Source organism: Anopheles coustani, chromosome 3 (genome assembly GCF_943734705.1).
Source record: "Anopheles coustani chromosome 3, idAnoCousDA_361_x.2, whole genome shotgun sequence".
In the NCBI taxonomy this organism is placed as follows: Eukaryota; Metazoa; Arthropoda; class Insecta; order Diptera; family Culicidae; genus Anopheles; species Anopheles coustani.
This window is the reverse complement of record NC_071288.1, coordinates 55,597,991-55,618,800: the sequence shown is the minus strand read 5'-3', so window position 1 is coordinate 55,618,800 and position 20,810 is coordinate 55,597,991. Positions and strand designations below refer to the sequence as shown.

The window sequence follows — 20,810 nt, the reverse complement described above, 5'->3', positions numbered from 1 at the left end:
GTCGGAGCCACAGGGCACTGCTATCAGCTTCCCGCGCTGCTCTGAATCGAAACGACGACCTGATGGTGATTGCAATTCACAGGTGCTATGTGCGAATTGCTGTTTGTTGCTAGACGCTACGCAATGGCCCGCTCACATGTACATGCGTCTTTCGTGTTCGCCTTGATCCAGGATAGGTACCGCGTGATCCGCGTGTAGACGCCGGGATAGTTAGGTCGCCCGCATCCCTCGCCCCACGATACGATACCGACGATCTCCCGAAAATTACTATCACCCACACTTAGCGGTCCGCCACTGTCACCCTGAAACGGAGGAAGGGTTACCGTCGATCGATTTCGACCATACACGTCCGCTCTTACCTGACACGCGTCGTGTCCTCCGCCGGCGTAACCCGCGCAAAGCATGTTATCGGTTATGCGCGACGCCCGGTAGTTGGACTTCCGGCACTGCATGTTGGTGATGATCGGCACGACGGCCTTTTGCAAGCCCTGCGAGAGGCTGCCATTGCTCAGCTTGCCCCAACCGATGACGGTTCCATTGTGCCCTGCGAAGCTACGTCCCGGGCCCGGCAGACACACTGGGATGAAGTTCACGCCTGTCTCGACCGGTTGCTGCAGCTTCACCAGCGCAATGTCATTGTTGAATGTGTCCAGACTGAACCGCTCGTGGCCGTACAGCTTCGCGATCGACCGAGTAAGCATCTCGTTGTGCTCGACGTCGTACAGCCTGGCCAGCAGTTGGTACGGCGTAAAGCTCTGAACGCAGTGCGCCGCCGTGAGGATGTAACGATCGTTGATCAGCGATCCGCCGCAATAGAACGCACCTCGGTAGAGCAACATCGCCACCCAGGGATGTTCCTTCACGTCGGCCGCATCTCCTCCGACGATCCGCGAACTCGTCTTTCCCCTGCCGCAGGCTAAAAATGGATGGCAGAATTACGCATACCAGATTTTGGAATACAGGAACGAACAGTCCCTCCGAGATTCTTACAACATTGGGCACATTCATGTGGCGGTTGCTTCGTTGTGGTGCTGACAGGGGTATCACTTGCCAGGGTCGGAGGTCGATAGCTTAACACCGAGGATAGCCAAGCAAGCAGCGGGTTCTTGACGCGTAGCCGGTTATCACCAATCGGACTCAGCGTTACCGGCGTTACGTAGATGTCATAGTTGATGCGGTTGTGCTCCTCCTCCTCCTCGTGCTGGCGGGACGAACAGAAATGAGTCAGAACCAATCAGAGTCACTATCAGTTGCCAGGTGGCAGCCTTAAGAAAAACTCACACCAAGCACCATTCGGCACCGGCAGAACACAACAGTCCAAAGCACCACCGTTACCAGCTTCATTCTGCTGCTCCTTCGGCTGGAAATGACCGATCATCCAAAAATTGGACGTTCCTGCGACGCTCACTACTTCCGCATCCTCGCACGACGCGACACTGCTGCTCACTGGCAATGGTTTTGACTGCGCGAGCGCATACAAACGTCGTCGGCCGGCGTGTCGGTGTGGTGGCTCGTATCGCACACAGCCACACCGCGTGCGTTCGCGGGGGAGGCTTTGTTCCGTGTGGCGCGAGGGAAGCACCGAGGGAAAAAAAACCCGCCTCGCACCGAAAAGCCCCAAACTCCGGGCAGAGAGCGCGGGCACTTACACGAGACCTTGGGTGGGGTGTTAAAATGACCGATAATAAATAAACGGGGCACGGGCGGTGATGGCAAGCGCTGACAAAAATAATTAAAGAAAGCACCCCTCGCCCCTCCTCACCCACACTCCTTTCTTGGCCAACACTTTCTCGTTCTCGCACACACCACTCCACCGGCCGGCCGTCCACCGTTCGTGCCGATCTTGGGCCCGATCACACTCACGTCCTTCAGGTGACAGTTCACGTACCGTTAAGTCGCTACCACCGTCCCGTTGTCTGCGCCATCGTCTTGCCTGCGCACAAAAGACCGAACAATGGCGCCCGCCGCGCTGAATCTGGTGAAAGCGTATCAGAATGAAAGAGCGTGGCTGCGCAACAGTGTGCGGAGCGCAGGATGAAAGTATTATCGTGGCGTCCATGTGTGTATGTGTGTGTGCGAATGAAAAGAAATGGTGCAAACGAACCACACATATGATGGCGGTTTAAATCAACAATTTAGTTATTTTTTACTGTCGAAAAAGCCCATTCCATGACGCGCGTCGGAATATGCTTTCAATTTTAACACCATCGTTCACAGGGTGACACTTGCAATCCGTGATGGTGACCAAGATGGTAAGCTTTCTCTGGATTTGCCGAATGATCGTTTTTAGGCCCAGGAAGCCAATCAAAGTGTAGAGTTTATGAACAAAAGGAACTTTATTTATATTTTACTTTATTTTAATTTGCGCCAACAAGTACTCTCTAGAAGCGAGTTATTTTCACGATCTGTAAACTCATTTCACTTTCTATAATTCCCAAGCTGGATTCCTACAATGTTCGCATAATTAGCATTCGTGCTTAAAATGTGTTAATTTAAACTCCTGTACAGAAATAGAAGGGTCATTTGGTCATCATTTTTATCATTAACAAGTGAAACATTTGTTTTTCGTTATTTTAAAGATTTGGTAAAAGAGTAAATGAGGCCCCGGCCGCCATGTTTTCGATCGTGGCTACACCTCTTGTGGACGTTTAAACTGAATGTATGCAATTGGTGATACATTAATTCGTTAAATTCAACCTACGAGTATTTGAACCGTAGTGTGTACCGTTAATTTCGGCTACGCAATCATCCTAGAGGGTGCGGTATGAGGGGGGCCCACGGGCCCCCCTTATTTCTCAAAACTATAACAAACTCTCTTTTTCGGTAGACCTAGCGCAGTCCGCTCGCTTCGCTCGCTGCGGGCGCGCCGCCGTTTCCAAATCATTTCTTCGGCTAAACTCATTGTTTCATGCTGTCCATCATGTGTGGTATAGTTTAGTTACTAGTAACTTACAGTAACTTAACATGTAAAAGTATATTAACCCGCATTCACCCTCCACTGTGTGATTAGTTTAAACCGTTATGTTCTTTTAAGCGAACCGTTAGCGATCAAATATTTGAAAAGTATTCATGCGTCGCGCTTTGCATAGCTTCAGGCGCTTAATGTGAACCAGCAGGAAGAGGAGAATCTAGCCCGGGGCCTCATTTACTCTTTTACCAAAGATTTTTACTACACAGCACATTTTTTTTTGGGTATTGATGAAAGGTAGAAAATTTGAAAAAAATTCAAATAGTTGAAATGCCTAGGGTAACAGATTAATGCAACTAATGGCAACCAAACTAAATTTTAAAAGAATACAAACACCTTTTCAAACAGAAGATAATAATAAACTAAGATGTATGTTAAGCTTTTCGATTGTAAAAGATCTTATTGGTCCTATGTGGACAAACACTTTTCTGCACACATTGTTGATAGATTTCCAAGGATCAATGATTCCTGCCTCTTTAGAAGTTCGCATATGATCAGTTATTTCAATTTTAACCTGGTCAGTAAATTGGACCAACTGATTGGACTTATTAACCTATATTGAATCTGCAAAGTAAACCCAGTATCAGTGTGGATTGGAAATTTTCTAGTCGTCTGTTTAGCTTCTATCAATGATGAAATTTGTCCACAGTTTTACTCAATATTAAGCTTTGGGTGGTTGATTTTGGAAGAAAGATAATACAACGAATAAACCATCAAAGAAAACAAGTGTGGGAATAAACATATTTTTCTTATAATCAAACAGTAACAGTTTAAGCAACAATGTCATAATTTGATCGAGGCTGGTATGAAGCTACTTAATTTTTTTTCTATTTAAACACAAGTGCACATATAAATTTACAAGCATTTTATGTTACAAAAATATTTTTGAAATGAAAAAGCTATAATTAAAAATTTTAAGAATATGAAGAGAATATGAAACAAAATACATACACAAAAAAAGAACGCTTGGTGCTGTGTACATACAGTACGACCAATGTGTGTGTGAAAACATATGCAAACATCGGTACGCTAATGAGCCTGGCACACGGTAAAGACAATAATTGTGTATTGCACGATATTCGCACTGTGCTGTTGTGGCTACTTATTGTTTGCTCTGCATTTTTCTTCCGTGCGCCCATTCTGTCGAGCGCTGATTGCGAAACCGTACAGGTTTAAGCCTAATCCGCGAAACGCGACAGACGGAAGCCGATAATTTATGCACCAGCTAGCGGTACATTTCTCCCGCCTACAGAACCGGTCAGCGGCGTCGGTCCACACATCTCGCAAAGCGATCCTCCTAGAGAAACACGCACCTTCGGCGATCTCTGCTGATCAGTGAGCTACCTGCTCGAAGGAACAGGGCCTGAACTGAGAAATGCAAACAAACAAACACCCAGGAACGGTACAGCTGGTCAGCCGCTAAACGCCACGATGGATGTAACAAGTTCAAGTCCACGACACCGAGTGAGCAGGCGCTTTCTGGGCCAATCCGCACTTCCGGGAGTCGCCGCTCGCTCGTCGATCTATCTAGCCTGGAATGTACAGCTCCAGCAGCAAGGGCACTTTCGAATGGAGCGCCTACCGAGCATCGGTCGACCGAGTGCCATCCGCGCGGTTTTGTAGGCACGCCGAGTCGGGTGCGCGCAGGTCGCGTGCTACGAGAACCACTCGACGGCGTTTAGTTGTGCACGATCTTGCGCCGCGACTAGAGCGATCTCCACACTGTATAGTGGTTGAGAGCAGGGCAGTTATATCTCGGTGGTTCCTGGGCACTGGGCAGCTTTCGTGGCGATCTCCGGACAAGGTCACGGCGACTTTCGACAGGTTTTCGGGCCACTCGGTGCTTGGTCAATTGATATGCAAAGTTTACGTTGACGTGCGACACATCAAAACCTCAAGTGCGAGCGACCAGAATCTTGAGCGCACGGTGGACAAAGCGTCGAAAGAAAGTCAGACGCGGTTAAAATCAGCGCGACTCCAGTGGCCGAAACCCAAATGACACGCTTCAACGCAGCGCACTGCAGCGGCACACGGCTGTTGATCCTGTTGGCGGTTGTGTGCTTGCTCACTGATACTGCCATTGCTGGCCGAGTAAGTTTCTTCAGGCTCGACGGGGCTGTCCATCCGAGCTGGCACTTTCCGGTCAGCTTGATTTCTTCGTGATGATCTTTCGCGCTCAGCTCGCGGACGTCGTCAGTGTGTATGCGTGTGCCAGTGTGTGTGTATGTGTGTGTGAAGATGAGAAGGAGTGCTAAAACGAAAAGAACGTATTCCGAGTTCAACAAACTCCAAAGAGTCCAATCCAGGGCGAAGTGGAAGGATTTCCTCGCTCTGACCGTTAAAGTGGACAAATCAAGCCCTAACAGGTTTTTCGAAGGCGAGGTGAAACGTGGACCAAGAATGAAGAAAGTATATGCCATGAACGTGAACTTCGAATTCAAATCGCATGCATTTTTTCTCACTGCTCGATGGCTTCACAATCGCTTTGACCTGGTTGTGAAACGATCAGGATGCGAGTTCAAATTATATGTTGGGTTCACATACTCATGATATAAAAATAAGTATACTACAATAAAAATAAAAAAAAACATATTCATCGAAGTATGATTGCTTTTCTGGAATATATTTGTTAAATCGAAATAAACAACAAAAATCGACTTCCTTTCTTATGGGGGCCATTTATTACTCAGTGATTTTTACAGTTCATGGTTTTTGCAGTTGCTTATTTTTCTAAATTTTGTTATTTCTTATTTATGATATTTCTTGCAAACTTACTGCTTTTATTGCATGAAAAAGGTTCTCTTTCTTTTTGCATAATTTAATCTTCAATTGATTAAGTAAGAATTATAACAAACATATGTACTTATTTTAGGATTATTATTAGAAACAAAAAAGATACACTTAGGAAACAACTCTCAGCGCCGTAAAATGTATTTACCTCGAAAATAAGGGATATTATCAATTTGTAACGATCAATTTGTAATAATTATTTAACCTATCCAGAAATAGTTTTAGAAAAAAGTTGCGCATTCATTATTATGATTTAGTGTACAGCTTGACTTTCTAAATCTATATCAAGAACGCAATTAAATGTTATAATTTGAGTTTAACTTAATACAATTGCGTAAAACATGCTATTATTGAACTGATTAGACTATCTTTCTTGAATTGCGTCATTCCTCATTCCGTGAAGGCGTGAAAAGAAGATATGCATGTCTGCAACATTGTAAGGTTTAGCTTAATTCAAACACGGAGGGATGCAAAAGATACATTTTAAAACTTATGTTTAAAACAAAAATAATTAATTAATTCTAAATTTTATTTTTTATACCCTCTGAATATCATCATGCGTTTTACGAAAAAAATTATAGAACTTCATTCAAATAAAAAAAAAAAGCATTGCTTGATGCTAATTGATAATGCTTAATAAACTATAATGGCATTTAAAATTATTTAAAATTATAATTACATTCGTCACTACGTACGCGCGTTATAACTAATATATTACACAAGCAAATGTGAGGTTAGTCTGGATTTATACCATCGAGAAAGGACTTGTCAAAAGAAATTAAAATAAAGTTATTGATTAATGAGATGGCTATTGCATGATAAATTACATACATAAATTGTGTTTAAAGCGCAACTATTTTTGCATTCTCTAATTATTTTTCACCAATTTATTTACTTTTAGATGGCAAAAGAAAAGGAAGCAGAAAAAGACACGACCCTGGTTCAATCAGAAAAAAATAACCCATTTATCGAGTGGCTAGCGGCTTTGATAGGCTCACCGACAACGCCTCCTCCGGCCAACCTAACAGCTCCCGACTCATGTCCTACATGCAGTAAGTGTAGCCACCGTTGATCCAAAGTCCTCCTCAACTCCACGATCCTAACCCGGAGTCAACAATCTCTCCCTGCGCAGAATGCGGCCGGACGAACAGTCTTATGCGCATCGTCGGCGGCCAGGAAACGATGGTCAATCAGTACCCCTGGATGGCGATGCTGCAGTACGGGGGCACGTTCTACTGCGGGGGTTCGCTGATCAGCGACCGACACGTCCTGACGGCGGCCCATTGCGTGCACGGGTTCAACGCGAACAAAATCAGCGTCGTGCTGATGGAGCACGATCGCCTCTCGACGTCCGAATCGATGACGGTCTCATCGAAGGTACTGCGCGTCATCGAACATGCCGGCTACAACTCGAACAACTACAATAGCGACATCGCCATCCTCCGACTCGACACCGTGATGTCCATCGACGACAACCTGCGTCCCGTGTGCCTGCCAACGCCAAAGAAGCCTTTCACCGGCAGCGACGTAAGTTACCCGCTTGCCACAACGTTTTCTCTCGGGAATCCCTCAACCTAATGTGCATCTCCGTCCTCCTCCGTAGGGTATTGTGACGGGCTGGGGCGCCACGTCGGAGAACGGGGCCATCTCGACGAACTTGCAGGAGGTCACGGTGCCCATCATGTCCAACGCCGACTGCCGTAAGACGGGCTACGGACCGACGCGCATCACCGACAACATGCTGTGCGCCGGCTACGCGGAGGGCAAGAAGGACTCGTGCCAGGGGGACAGTGGCGGGCCGCTGCACGTGATGAAGGAGGGCAGCGCGGACAACATCCATCAGCTCGCCGGCATCGTGTCGTGGGGGGAGGGTTGCGCCAAGCCCAACTATCCGGGCGTGTACACGAGGGTCAACCGGTTCGGTACGTGGATACGGTCCAACACCGTCGACGGGTGCTACTGCAGCGAGGAGTAGCCTTTTCGTTCCGTTCCTTCCTGGCTGTGCGCCTGCAGTTGTTCGACGAAATTTCTTCCTCAAATAAATTGTGAAATAAACATAAGCTACGCGATCATGAGGCCGATGACCTCAGGTGGGCCAAACCAGTTTCCAGTCGATGACTTGCTTTTCGAAAATCGGTGTCGGAAGCGGGAATGGCAGGTGGTTTCGCCAACATGGTGGATGCATGAAAATACCGTTGCTTGACTGACAGCTCCGTTGTTGGGCCGAAAAAGAGATGGCGAAGAGGAGCGGGATTAACTTTCTTCCTTCAGACGCGATATTCACGCCAATCATTTATTCGCCACTTTTTATAAATTGCCACTTAAATGCTAGTAAGTTACCATTCTTGAGCAGTTTCTCTCATATTGCGGTAGTGGCTTTCTCCTGGTGCTCATCATGTCGATTACGATAAAATTTATTACTATCTGCATTTTCGTTGGCGTTTTCTGCACAAGTAAGGTAACCACAGAATTGGCCTTTTTTGGGCATAAACCAAAACCGTGAGTTTTGTACCAAATATTGCATCTCTCACTTCAGTGTACACCACAAAAGACTGTGATCCAAAGCTTTTTGGAGCATCAAAAGAACCTTAAACCTCGGGAAAGTATGTTTCCTTTGTCGCGTGGGACCGTCTTAAATGATTTCATCTACTACAACCTATTGAGACCGAGCCAACTGAACCCCTCCTCGACCTTCCAAGATGACCTTCAACCATCGAGTTCGGGTTCGAGCACGGCGGGTCTCAGCACCTTCCTGCTCATCCTATCCAACCTGTCCAATCGTCCTTTGAGTGATCAATCCGTAGCTAGTGCGCCCGGAGGCATCATCAGCAGTGGGGTAGCTGCGGTGCAAGAAACGTTCGGACAGGTGGGTAGCAATGTTCAGCAGGGTTTCAATTCCGTTTTCCGACCTAACCAAGGCAATGAGGCTTCGTCGAGTAACTGGAGCCCGGTTCGACCGATAGGCAATACATCTTCGCCATCCAAACCCTCTTTCTGTCCATCCAACTGCACGATGGGTAAGTGGCAGCTCTTAAGTAGCTATACGACTCTTCACGATCCCTAACCATCAACAATATGCCAACGTTTAGTTTGTGGAATGCCTCAGCAAAAATCGGGAAGTGTCCGCGTCGTGGGAGGTGCCGAAGTGACTCCTTCCAACAAATACCCCTGGCTGGCATTGATACAGTACTACGGGCGAAACGTTGGCACCGGAACCCTAGTGAACGATCGTGTGGTACTTACTTCCGCCACGATCGTGTCCAGTACGATCATTTTCAAGCAAATCAAAGTAGTGTTCGGAGCGTTCGATGCCAGCAGTGCAACGGAAACGGCGAGAAAGGAATTTACAGTTACAAAAGCCAGAGTCCATCCTCAGTACAGTGCTGACCACCCTATGCGCAACAACATAGGCTTTCTCCAGCTAGCGGTTCCGGTTACGATCACCGACAGCTTCATGCCCATTTGCCTGCCCAGCAACGTGGATACGTTTGCGGACACGAACGGCACGCTGGCGGGCTGGGGTGCTCGAGGGCTCGATGGAGAACCGTGGAAAACTCTTCAAGAGGCTCAGATTCCGCTGTACTCGTACGACGAATGTCTCCTTGCCTACTCCAATTCGACCGAGGACAACATTTGTGGAGGTGTTTTCGATCCGGCTCCGAAAGATCAGCATAGAACCTCATGCACTGTAAGTGACCAAAGGACAAACCCGTTCTTCGTGGTATTGCCATTCTAAGGGTTTCTCCAAATTTTCTTTTTTCAGGGCGACGGTGGCACTGGTCTAATGTATCCGTGGAAACACGATCCGTCTATTTTAACCTTAGTTGGTATCGCTCTGGAATTTCCGGAGTCTGGTTGTGGAAGAATGAATGAACCGGCACTTTTCACCAAAGTTTATGGGTTTCTTCCATGGTTGAAAAGTCAGGTAGCAGGCTGTAACTGCAAAGTGTAAATAAAAATACTCCCCCAAAACTGTTCGTTACCATGAGTTTAGTTTTGCAATAGGAATTTCACAACGTGCATTCACAAATTTAAACCTCAAAAACATGCTTAATTAATAATTGCGATACAATTGAAATTCACCACCTCGACGGCGTGGGTTCGAATCCCAACCGAGACCGGACCCTCCCCTGTACGAGAGGACTGACTATCCACGTACAATAGGGAAACAAGTCTCGTAAGCCCTTAACGGGCAGGCATGACCAAGAGGTCGTTACGCCAAGAAGAAGACAATTGAAATTTCATTCGGCAAATGCATCTTGCATCGAAAACATCTCAAAAGCTGCTCGATCTGCTTCCAAAAGGACAATGACCCCGTACTCAAAAACCAGTTTTGTTGAGATTTCGCACAATATGCATACGATACGAGTTTTGTGTGTGTGTTTTTTTTTTATTTGCGCTATGTTTAATTTACCAGCAATACATGGAAAACCAAAAAACAAGCACATTGAGCAACTCATAACGGTTGTTGAATAAAACTGGATTTTGGTGACGAAGGGCTTTTAAAATGCAACTTTATTTAACCCTCCAACCAGTGCAATTGTATCACTCGAACGGGTCGCATGTCGATCGGTAAAATGTACGTTTTTAGTGTAAAATGGTTCGTCTTCGGTTGTCTGTTGGTGGTTCACGCCGATGAAAACCATCAGGTAACTCACTACGCTGGATATTTGCACGGCAACTGGGTCAGACCAACTGTTTCATCGATAACCAATTTTTATCTGTTTTCACCGTAACAGCGACAACTGCCGGAGTTCACACCACCCCCTCCGAAGGACCATGGCCCTACAACCCCGGCGGCTATCGGGCTGTTCATTGTGCCGTTTCCCCAGTCGGCCGCCGACGGCTCAATAGTCGACGTTAATCCAAACTTTATAGCCGCCTTGCAGTCCGGTGTTAGCCCTTTCGCTGCGTTTGTGCAGAGCGACACCGGGGCACAAAGATTTCCTCCGGATACTAATTGGACTTTACCCCAGCATATTGCGCTCATCAGCACGTTCATAAATCAGACACAGGCGAACATTCTCAAACCAGGTGGGCAACAGCAGACCAATGCCGGTACCAGTGCTCAAAGTTCGGCACCCAAAGATCCCGTCTTTATGTCTGCTCCCTTAGCGTATAAGCCGGGTAAGCCAAACCTTGTGGGGCAGCTGCTTGCCAACGCTCCAGGGTTTAACAATAGCTTTGCAATGATCACAAATTTGGTAGAAAGTAAGCCTGTGGCGGCTCTTGCTTCGATATCGGATGCCCCCCAATCGGACCCCTTACAAGGATTGATGGACTCTCCACAGTCAGCCGTGTTGAACGCCACCAGCGCTGTGCAAGGAGTCATCGATCAGTGGGGCTCGAACGTTCAAAATGGCGTAGGAAATTTCTTTGGTCTGTCCAGCAACCAACCGAACAACGACCAGGCGGCTTCCAGTTCGCCAAATGCACCGTTGAATCCCGTACAAAGTCTCGTCGAAGGTTCTCAAGCTTCGTGGAATAACGCTACCGCAGTCGCTCAGGGCATTGCTGGACAGTTCGGATCAAACGTCCAGAATGGAGTATCTAATGTTTTCGGTATTAACCTTAACCGGCCGAGCAACGACGAGCCAGTTACAGATACGACCCAGTCAACCAGTCCTGGACCGGATACAACCACATCAACGGCTCAATCGTCGTCCACAGAGTTGGCTGCAACGGATAGTTCGACAGTTTCCACTTCGGTTACGGGAGCTCCTACTTCGGCAACTCCTACTTCGGCAACTCCAACTTCTGGATTTTCGAATCCATTTTCAAGCCTTTTCAACACCTCGCAGTTATCACTACTAAACAACAGTGTTCTAGTGCAGACATTAACTGGTCAGGTGAGCTCGAATTTGGCTAACGGCCTGGCGGGACCTTTTTTTGCCAACCTTAACCGACCCGTAGTAAGCAGCGACCAACAGGCGGCCAATGGAACCAATTTTCAAAAGCCGCTGCAAAGGCCACCAAATCGCCCCTTTGCTTGGAGACCAACACAATCGCACATTAAAAGTGATCCATAAAGTTACAACATTTCATTAATTATGCGTTTTTAAAGAATTTTTACATTTTTTTTTAATGTTAGAAACATCGATAATTGTGTGAATTTTTTTTTCCAAATACATATGTAGAATTTGATCACAACGTTTCCGTTTGGTTTTCGTTGCGTTATCGCACTACGTAAAATCCGAAAAAGTGTCGTCTCGTTTACTCGTTAAACTATTGCAGACCAAAATCAAATTTGCTAGAAAAATTTCCAAGTTTGAACGAAATCTGTCGTGTGGATGATAAAGTAGCAAACAAACCGCTTCGAAATCTATGCAAATCCCAAAAATAAATAAATAAGGTGCTTCCAAATCAAAGGTTCAGAAAATTTTATTCTGATTTCGATTCTGATTAACACATACATAAAACTTATTTTTAATTGGCACACCAGTTACTATAACCGATCAACGGTATATTATAGATCATTTGTCGATCGTTCGTGCTAATGCTAAGCTAAATGATACGTTAAAATAAAAAACTTTATTTTTTACAACATGCAGTGATTTACGTATTGCTTGGTTAATAGAATTTTCGTGAGCTAATTTTTGCAAGTTTGTGCAAAATGTAAAATTATTCTCGCACAACGTGTAACCAGAATATACAATGCTTTATTTTTTTATGAAGTTTTTATACAGGTTTTTTGTTATTTCTAGATGTAATAAGTAATTGTTATTTTATACAACCAGAGCATTGCTGTTGCAGTTTGTATCGAAAAAATATTAAACAAATAATATACCCCAAAACTAGCATATTTTCGTAAGATAATGGCCCTGCGTTTCTAAAATAACTTTTCACATCAAAAAGACAGCTCGTAAGTTGATCTTACCAAATGAAACATTGATCCACAACATTCCCATGACTATTTCAAAAGAATTTAATGCATACAAAATCACAAAGAACGCTTTTTAAGCTGCAAATACTATTCAAAACCAAAAATGTACCAAAATCCAACAATCCAACCAAACTACGTTATGTTTTTTCTCAGTAATTTTGGTACCAGATATCTTTTTTCCAATTTACGTACATTTAAACAAATCCAGATCTTTTGAATATGATGCATTATCACTTTCTTGTCAAATAATATAAAAACATAATAATTTATTAAGAGAAAAACTAAAATCCAAAATTATATCACAGCCAGTTTGATCAATTTCGATTGTAAAGAGAAAAGTGAATGACCCTCGTTGAACCTGTAATAAAAACTCCGAGTTCAAGAAATCCAAATAAAACCTGTTCTGCCTGCAATTCGTGCATCAACAGCAATGTCCATTGCGAATTTCGGTAAATGATAATGATTTTGAAACCTACACGAAGAAAAACAATAAAAAAACTGCAGGTTAAGGAACTGGTTGGGTAACAAAATTCTTGAATTTGAAAGAACGGAGGTCAGTCCAGTTGCAGCCTTCGATCGGGAAGGGAGTGAATTTGTGCTGAGTAGAAATGGTTCGGTTTTCCATCGCGTTGCTCGTGTTGATGTGCATTTCTGTGATCGTAGGGGCAGACATAAAAGTAATAGAGATTTCTTGGTGGTATCGAATCACTGACTTGAATTTGCTATTCCGTGCATTAAACGTGTTTCATACTGGTTTCAGAAACATGACCAACGTGGTGCCTCGTTGAAGGATAACCCTGGAAAAGGCTTTCCTCCAAGTTGGATTATTCCACAGAATTTGGATGGCATAAGCTCGCTCGTAAACCAGTCTGGTATTGTTAAACCATCCGGTGGACTGCAACCAGTAGCCAACAATAGTGGGCTTGCTTTTACTTCCAATGATCCCGTCGTACTTAATGCACCGGCGTATAAGCCGGAAAAACCGAACCTTGTGGGACAACTGCTTTCCAACGCTCCAGGATTTAACAATAGCTTTGCATCGATCTCTAACTTGATTCAAGCTAAACCTGAATCACCTGCCACCATGGTTTATAAAGACACGATTCCAGACCCCCTGCAAGCACTCATCAGCTCCTCACAGTCCGCTGTGTCGAACACCACTGGCGCCGTGCAAGGAACCATCGGTCAGTGGGGATCGAACGTGCAGAATGGAGTGTCCAACGTATTCGGTGTTAACGTCAACCGTCCAAGCAACGATGAGCCAGTTACAGACACAACCCAGGCAACCAGCTCTGCGCCGGATACAACCACATCAACGGCTAAGACCTCGCCCGCAACCGATAGTTCACCAACTTCCGCAACGGTTGCCGCAGCTCCTGCTGGGACAAGTATCATTTCTGGCAGTCTGAATCCTTTGGTAGTGTTAGGGGGGAGCTCAAAACCCTCTCTGTTGAATGCAACGCAGGGACTCATTACACCATTGGGCTCAAATGGGCTCATCTTCTACAAAAATCCCAACCGACCCAATGCGTCTCAAAATGCTTCAGCTGACACGCCCTTAATGGATGTTCCACCGACAGCACCAACGTGCGCTGGATGTACACCTGGTAATTAACGTAAAAATTGTATAACTTGTGCTCATCTCACTCTTTTTGGAATATTTTGAAATTTTACCGAATTACAGGCCAATGTTCTTATAGCCCCTTCCGGAACCTTCGGATCATTGGTGGGTCAGACGTGAACTACACAACAGACTTTCCGTGGGTCGCATTGATCAAGTACTCGGGGACTCCTTACACACAGGGGTCACTAATCAACGACCGTGCTATATTGACAACGGCAACCATAGTTTCCAGTATGATCGACATCTCGTCGATCTCTGTCGTTCTGGGGATCCTCGACCGGTCCGCTACAGGTACCACCGACCACATGATCTCAAGCACATACATACATCCCGGCTACTCGTCCAGCAATCTGTTTGCGGACAACATCGGTATACTCACCCTGATGACTCCGCTAACATCATCATTCGAGCCCGTGTGTTTGCCGATGGGATCCCAGGTGTACTATCCTATTCCTAAAGCTACCGTTGTTGGATGGGGCTCCTCAACAACCCTCAATGGGCCAAAGACAGATGATTTACAGGTAGCTGAACTACAAATGTACGCTACAGTTGCGTGTCAAACTGCGTATGGTAGTAAGGTCACCAACAAGAACCTTTGCGCTGGACAAGGCCGACCTCCCTCAACAAAGAAAGGAACATGCACGGTAAGTAACGATCATTTAAAACAGACACTAGCGATTGAGTGATATCTGTTATGTTGATACGCTACTACAATTTTCTCTAGGGTGATGGCGGAAGTCCTCTCATGGCTAAGCCTCCACTGTCTTCCGTATGGCAGCTCTTAGGCATTACAATTGAAATTCCTAATGCAGGGTGCGGAGTTTGGAGTCAGCCATCGGTTTTTACCAACGTTGCTGCATACATGGATTGGATCGTCACCTACGGCCCAGGATGCAGTTGTCCGCAGACAAGCCCATATTAGAATTGTCTTATCATCTTATTTTCTACATATCGATGTACACCGCTTGCTTTCATCGTTTCTGCTGAATAATTCGAATAAAAGTTACAAAGCATAATTCATGCAAATAATTATATTTTGATCAATTGACGTTCATTTACAAAATATTTTGTGGAAAAATATTAGAACTTTCTCGATGGGATATAAAAATCGTTCTTCTTTCTACGGCTTCTTGGCGATGAATTGGTCGAATAAAACACAAAGCACATGATTCGATTTGACAATAAATATTATAAACTTGGAAACGCTGTGCAGTTCTTGCCTTCGTGCGCTACTTGCTTCGTGCGACAAACTAGTTGTGCTAACTTCTAACTAGTACTTCTTTTGTTCTTCTTCTTCTGTGTACCGTCTTCGGTTGTATCTAGTTTCAGGTTATTGGTTTGCTTACTTGAATTATCCATAATCCTTTCGCACAATTGAGGTTCCGATATCGATTGGGAATTACTGCACCCGCCCGAATGCTGCTGGGCCAATGGCATGGGTTTCTTTTAGTGGAGAGAAAATCGGCTCCGCAACCGGAGCTGGCTCCGACGAACTCCGGTAAATTTTGGAGCCGGCTCCGGAGCCGGGTGGTGATTTATAGTGTGAATAAATTTGAAAACCAAAAGTTTAATCAATCTCCATACATTGGTCGTATGTCTTCTTCTTCTTGGTCGTATGTAATCTTTTTTTTATTTCTCATCACTTAATTATTTCAAGTTCACAAATATAGAAGGAAACTCTATCTGTGTGTCATTTTAGTTTATTCATATTCAGTTTCATTCATAGTTAAAGTTGTTCGACAGTGTATAGTTTTGATTTAAAATATTATTATAATGATAATTAAAACGCGTCTAGGACACTTGAAGTATCCTCCACAATCATATTTGATTGAATACTGTTCCCAACGCTCAATGCAGAAGGCACGTTTTGGTCCATCAAAGATGCTCCAAGGGTCGGACTCTACTTCTGTTTGCTCGGTGCTCCCTCCAGCCAGAATGTTTCCATGTCTCCTTTGCCCTGTAAATTGACCGAAGGTTATAAAGGCTATATGACCGTAAGGTTATAAAGAGAAAAGCCAATAATGTAGTATGCCTTACCTTAACAGCCACCTTCCCACGATATGAAAGAGCGTAGCCTATCTTTTTTAACTTTTGCGCTGTATAGCCCGATACCTGGATGCGGTCTGTGTCGCCGCTGCTCTCCATGCGTGAGGCCGTGTTCACCGTATCCCCAAACAGGCAGTACCGGGGTACTTTCAGCCCCACAATCCCCGCCACTATTGGGCCCGAGTGGAAGCCTATCTTCACGCCAACACCCGGAAGATTTAGCTCCCGAATGCTGTGTAGCATATCCAGTGCCAAGTCTGCCATGTGCTGCGCGTGGAAAGGATTAATGTCAGGCGCCCCACTCACTGCCATGTACACCTTCCCGACCGTCTCCACCTTGTAGGCCATAGGCGAATTTATCAACTCATCGAACGCGCTAAATGCGGCGTTGAGCGTGTTGACCGTTGTCATGGCATACTTTATCGAATCGTCGCCCGTGATCGTCTCCTGGACCTCTGCGAAAAGCACCGTCACCTCTTCGAAACTCTGGCAAGTCTCGTGCGGGTTCTGGCCCTCGCGTAGCCGCTCCGCTATGGAGCGTGGGATCATGGAGTACAACAGTTCGTCGCCCTGGCGCTTCCACGAGTCGGCCAGCGCTAGTGAAGTTTCAAGTTCTTCCGCACGCTGTTCCTCCCGTTCACACATCAAGTCCAGCCGAGAGTAGTGTGAAAATCCGGAGAACACCATCTCCCGACTCAACCCGTGAGGGTTCAGATCGTTTAAGTAGAGACCCATTTCACGCAGCTCCTCTAAGTTGTTGATTCTGGAAGAAGCAGCAAGATATTCCCTTGGTCATACTTGTATAATACCAACCGAGCCCATTTCTTCCCCATCAAAGCCTACTTACAGAGGGCTGCATAGAAAAACGAGTGAGTTTATGTCTTTGATGTAGCGCATTTCTCCCTTGAGCAAAATACTTCTTAGACCCTGCGATCCCCGTCGTGGAATAGATGACATCAGCTTAGAAGCGTCTTCAGGGGCGGTGGTCCGTTCCGTCTGACTCGGTGTCGGCTGGTATTCAATCGATTTTGCCGGATCTTTCGCACCCTTGGCCGATGATCCCTTTAGCAACTGTATCTCAAACAGAACGGTCTGAAGTCTTTTAATCTGCAAGGAAGAAACAATACACCCGCATTACGCACTTCGGCGGAATACTCCAGCGAACAGGTTGCCTACATACATTCTCCCAAGTGAAGGTAATTCCACTGGGACGGCGCAGCTTGAAGTGTTCCGTAACTTTTGCCCCAATAAGCTCCGTCGGCGAACGGTTAGCATTGTTGAGCATCCAAGACTCGATCAGCTTCTCGCCAACGGCGGTGATCTTCATTTCTTCGTTAAGTATGAGTGCGAATGGGAAGAGATTCAGCAGTAACAGACTGTTAACGGGCGTCAGCTGTAGTTGTGACGGGTGCGCCTTGATGTGTACACGCCGTTGCATCTAGGAGGAAACAATTCGGGCATTATGCTATTCCCAGTCTTCAGCCGCCAGGTATTCTTTACTCACATATTCTCGATTATCAAAGTCCAAACGATACTTCACGATGACCGTCTTCAGACCGCCCTGTATGGAGATAGGCCCAGACGTTCCTCCTGGATTATCGTTCTGACTTTCCAGCACCTTTATGCTGACGTCCATCCCGTACAGCTGTTTCGCTATTTCTAGCAGCTGTCCACGCAGATACTTCGAGAAACCTGTGCGCGTGCTCCGGTAGACTAGAACCGCGCCATGTTCGTCCACCTCGGTCAACTGCATCGAAGGACTCTTCATCTTACGATATGTGAAACGCATCTGCAGATGAATGTTGTCGACCGAGTGCAGAAAGTCGCAGAAGTAACGCCCGGTGGCCTTGATCAGCTCGTCGTAGCCAAAGTTGCTGAAGAAACGCACAAAGCATCGTCCGAAGAAAATCATAAACTCATCGAAAGGTTTTCCGGTAATGGCGGAAAGCGCCGCCGCAAGATCTGGAATCAAGCTGTCGGGATAAAGCTGCCAGAGATGCGACAGTTTGTAATTGTGCGTCTTTTATAATCTTTTATCGCCAAAACTAAGCTTACCTGATGTGTATTGAAGACAGTATTTTTGCATCCAGTGGTGAGCAACGCTTGGCGCCAAACAAATTCCCCATATTCGAGCTATAGATTTTCAAAAAAACATGAGGTAATTAAATTTTTAATTGGAGCTTTCATAAAAAATCTTTTGTGTAAACCTATCCGTACCTACACAAAAACATTTATTTAATCAAACTTGAAAATCATTAGCTTCATTCTATTCTAAACTAAATAGATTTAAATTATTTAATAGATCAATGGCATTAGATAAAAAAGTCATGCCATAAAAAGAATGTCGATACTTATTTCACAGAAGGATTGTGAAAAACGGTTACCGTGGTCATAAGGGTTTTGTTCTCTGTTTACATGTTATTATTAATCTGTTTACATGTTATTATTAAATTTTATACATAATTTGATTAATACATATAAAGCCTTTACTTTCGGGTTAGATTTAACCAAGCTGGTGCAGCTGTTTGTCCCAAGGGCTGGACTTAGTGATGTTCTTTTGAGCACTCATATCCTTTTCAGTTTGATCATGTTTTCCCTAGCATTAAGAAGAGCATATCAATATTGAACTATTTTATGGTCAAACAAACTTGAAACCCAATCAGAATGTAAAAAAGCGAAAGCGTAAGATATAAACCATTGACTCATTATTTTGTGCAAAACTAACAAAAATGTTATGTTATTCAATAACAACGATGGTGCCATAACGAGTTTAACAAGCACACGCATTTCAGAATTGCGGCAAAATAAATATTTTGAGTTCGGCATTGTTATTTAACGCCCCTTGTGGTGGCTGAAACTGTATGTTTTACCATTTACCCTTCCACAGAACCTTCCTTCACATTTTTTTATTTTCAAGGACAAACGATGACCGGTCAACCTTAAAAATCAAGATGCAAAACGTAATTTGCATTCAACGCCAACCCTCCCAATGTTTGCGCAAATAACCGTAAAGAGTTATCATAAAATATGAAAATAAAATTATCGAGTCACTCTCACATTTTCAACCTGCTACGTGCTCCTCACAGTTACAATGGGGAATGAGCGAGACATTGGTCTTCTTTGCTTCTGCTACCCTTTTTTTTGTCCTTGCACAGAAAGGAAGATATAAATATGATGAAAAGTGCTTAATGTGCAAATAAAGATTAATTGATTCAGTTCCTCTGCCTAACGAAATACGAAGCACCACGAAACGCCAGTTGATTCGAAAAGAACACTCTCTCAGTCCTTACACAACGGCAGCAGCAGGGTTTCCCTCAAATAATTAACTAAGATATCGACAAACAATGGGCAACTAATGCCATGACAACTTTCCAATATCTATGCCGGAAACTAATCCACCGGCCGTTCAAACGAGAGCTCCGTGCCGTCCAGGGAGCAGGCGACAAGAAAATACATTAATTTTCCCACTTCCTGTTGAGGAAAGGCTGAGCAATGATGACAAATTGCTCTATAATGACTCGTTGTCTTTGTGTTCCAGGGTTTGATAATGGTAAGATAACGTCATACTGTCTGTCTCGCAGCAACGAGAACTTATGCTACAAGTTGCTTCGTAGGTTCTTTTACTACTTCTTTTTGACCATAAGGTCCTATTAGAAGCTTTCGTGATGGTGTCCCTTAAAAGATAATGGGGAACGCATCTGTTATCGTCATCAAATTCCAACCAGGATGCTTGCCTTTTTCGCATTTATCCCTATTTGATAGGTTTGGAAATCATAGAGTTCTTGAAATGTTTTACTAAGGTAAATTGATGTTTGCGAAAATATATAAAATACTAATGATAATGCTAGTCTTTGGCTTTAAGACATATTCGCTCTCAATAAAGCAACTTTTTCACAGCAGAGTAAACTGATGTTACAACTCACCCGAATCCTCAAACAAGATAAGCAAGATTCGGATAAAAATTGATAAGCGCAATAAGAATGAATGGCTCTGTCCCATGTCGGCACGTCCCTCTGGGAGACAAGTATGCTCAAAATAAAATAAAAAACTTTAGTGGTTATACAAACACAACCATCGATACCTTACCTGAGTATTTGCCAAGGAAACGAAGCAAACGAGAACTCTCGTGCGGTTTAAATAAAAGAAATCCAATCAGTCCTTTGCCTAAATCATCTCGGGGGCTTTTATGTCAAGTCTTATTTTCTATACGTTTGAAATATAGCGCGCCTTTGATCACCCAGAAATACTGTCGTCAAACTCGTATAAGGTTTTTGTTGTGAAAAAAGGTGCTATGGTCCTCTAATCGTTCATTTAATTTTGTTTACAAAAATGTGAAACTCGTGTTTCGTAAACTTAAAATGAAATTCTTTAACATGCTAATAATTACAATAATATCTCAACAGTCCTCAATAAACTAAAGCATATTACATACCTGTACAAAGTGTTGTACGCTCTCCAACAGCATGCCATACATGATTTTATTTTATCTGTAGTCCCTG

The 20,810-nt window shown here is 44.6% G+C and overlaps 4 protein-coding genes across 4 annotated transcripts; 3 read left to right on the top strand and 1 right to left on the bottom strand.

Moving 5' to 3' along the window:
- Positions 1-2,237: 2,237 nt before the first annotated feature.
- LOC131263235 (trypsin-1-like) lies at positions 2,238-7,733 on the top strand. The gene is made up of 4 exons (XM_058265404.1): positions 2,238-2,252; positions 6,660-6,810; positions 6,891-7,285; positions 7,362-7,733. The coding sequence occupies exons 1-4, from the start codon at positions 2,238-2,240 to the stop codon at positions 7,731-7,733; spliced, it is 933 nt and encodes a 310-aa protein (XP_058121387.1).
- Positions 7,734-8,363: 630 nt separating this feature from the next.
- On the top strand, positions 8,364-9,710 carry LOC131263223 (putative serine protease 42). The gene is made up of 3 exons (XM_058265393.1): positions 8,364-8,775; positions 8,848-9,446; positions 9,522-9,710. The coding sequence occupies exons 1-3, from the start codon at positions 8,364-8,366 to the stop codon at positions 9,708-9,710; spliced, it is 1,200 nt and encodes a 399-aa protein (XP_058121376.1).
- Positions 9,711-10,320: 610 nt separating this feature from the next.
- Positions 10,321-15,187, top strand: LOC131263212 (mucin-5AC-like). Its single transcript, XM_058265382.1, has 5 exons — positions 10,321-10,407; positions 10,498-11,670; positions 13,402-14,248; positions 14,326-14,909; positions 14,990-15,187. Exons 1-5 carry the CDS (start codon positions 10,321-10,323, stop codon positions 15,185-15,187), a joined length of 2,889 nt encoding a protein of 962 aa, XP_058121365.1.
- Positions 15,188-16,165: 978 nt separating this feature from the next.
- Positions 16,166-20,785, bottom strand: LOC131259653 (soluble guanylate cyclase 89Db-like). Its single transcript, XM_058261192.1, has 7 exons — positions 20,744-20,785; positions 18,367-18,444; positions 17,816-18,298; positions 17,492-17,749; positions 17,159-17,418; positions 16,303-17,074; positions 16,166-16,222 (listed from the first exon to the last, which is right to left on the bottom strand). The coding sequence occupies exons 1-7, from the start codon at positions 20,783-20,785 to the stop codon at positions 16,166-16,168; spliced, it is 1,950 nt and encodes a 649-aa protein (XP_058117175.1).
- Positions 20,786-20,810: the final 25 nt, after the last annotated feature.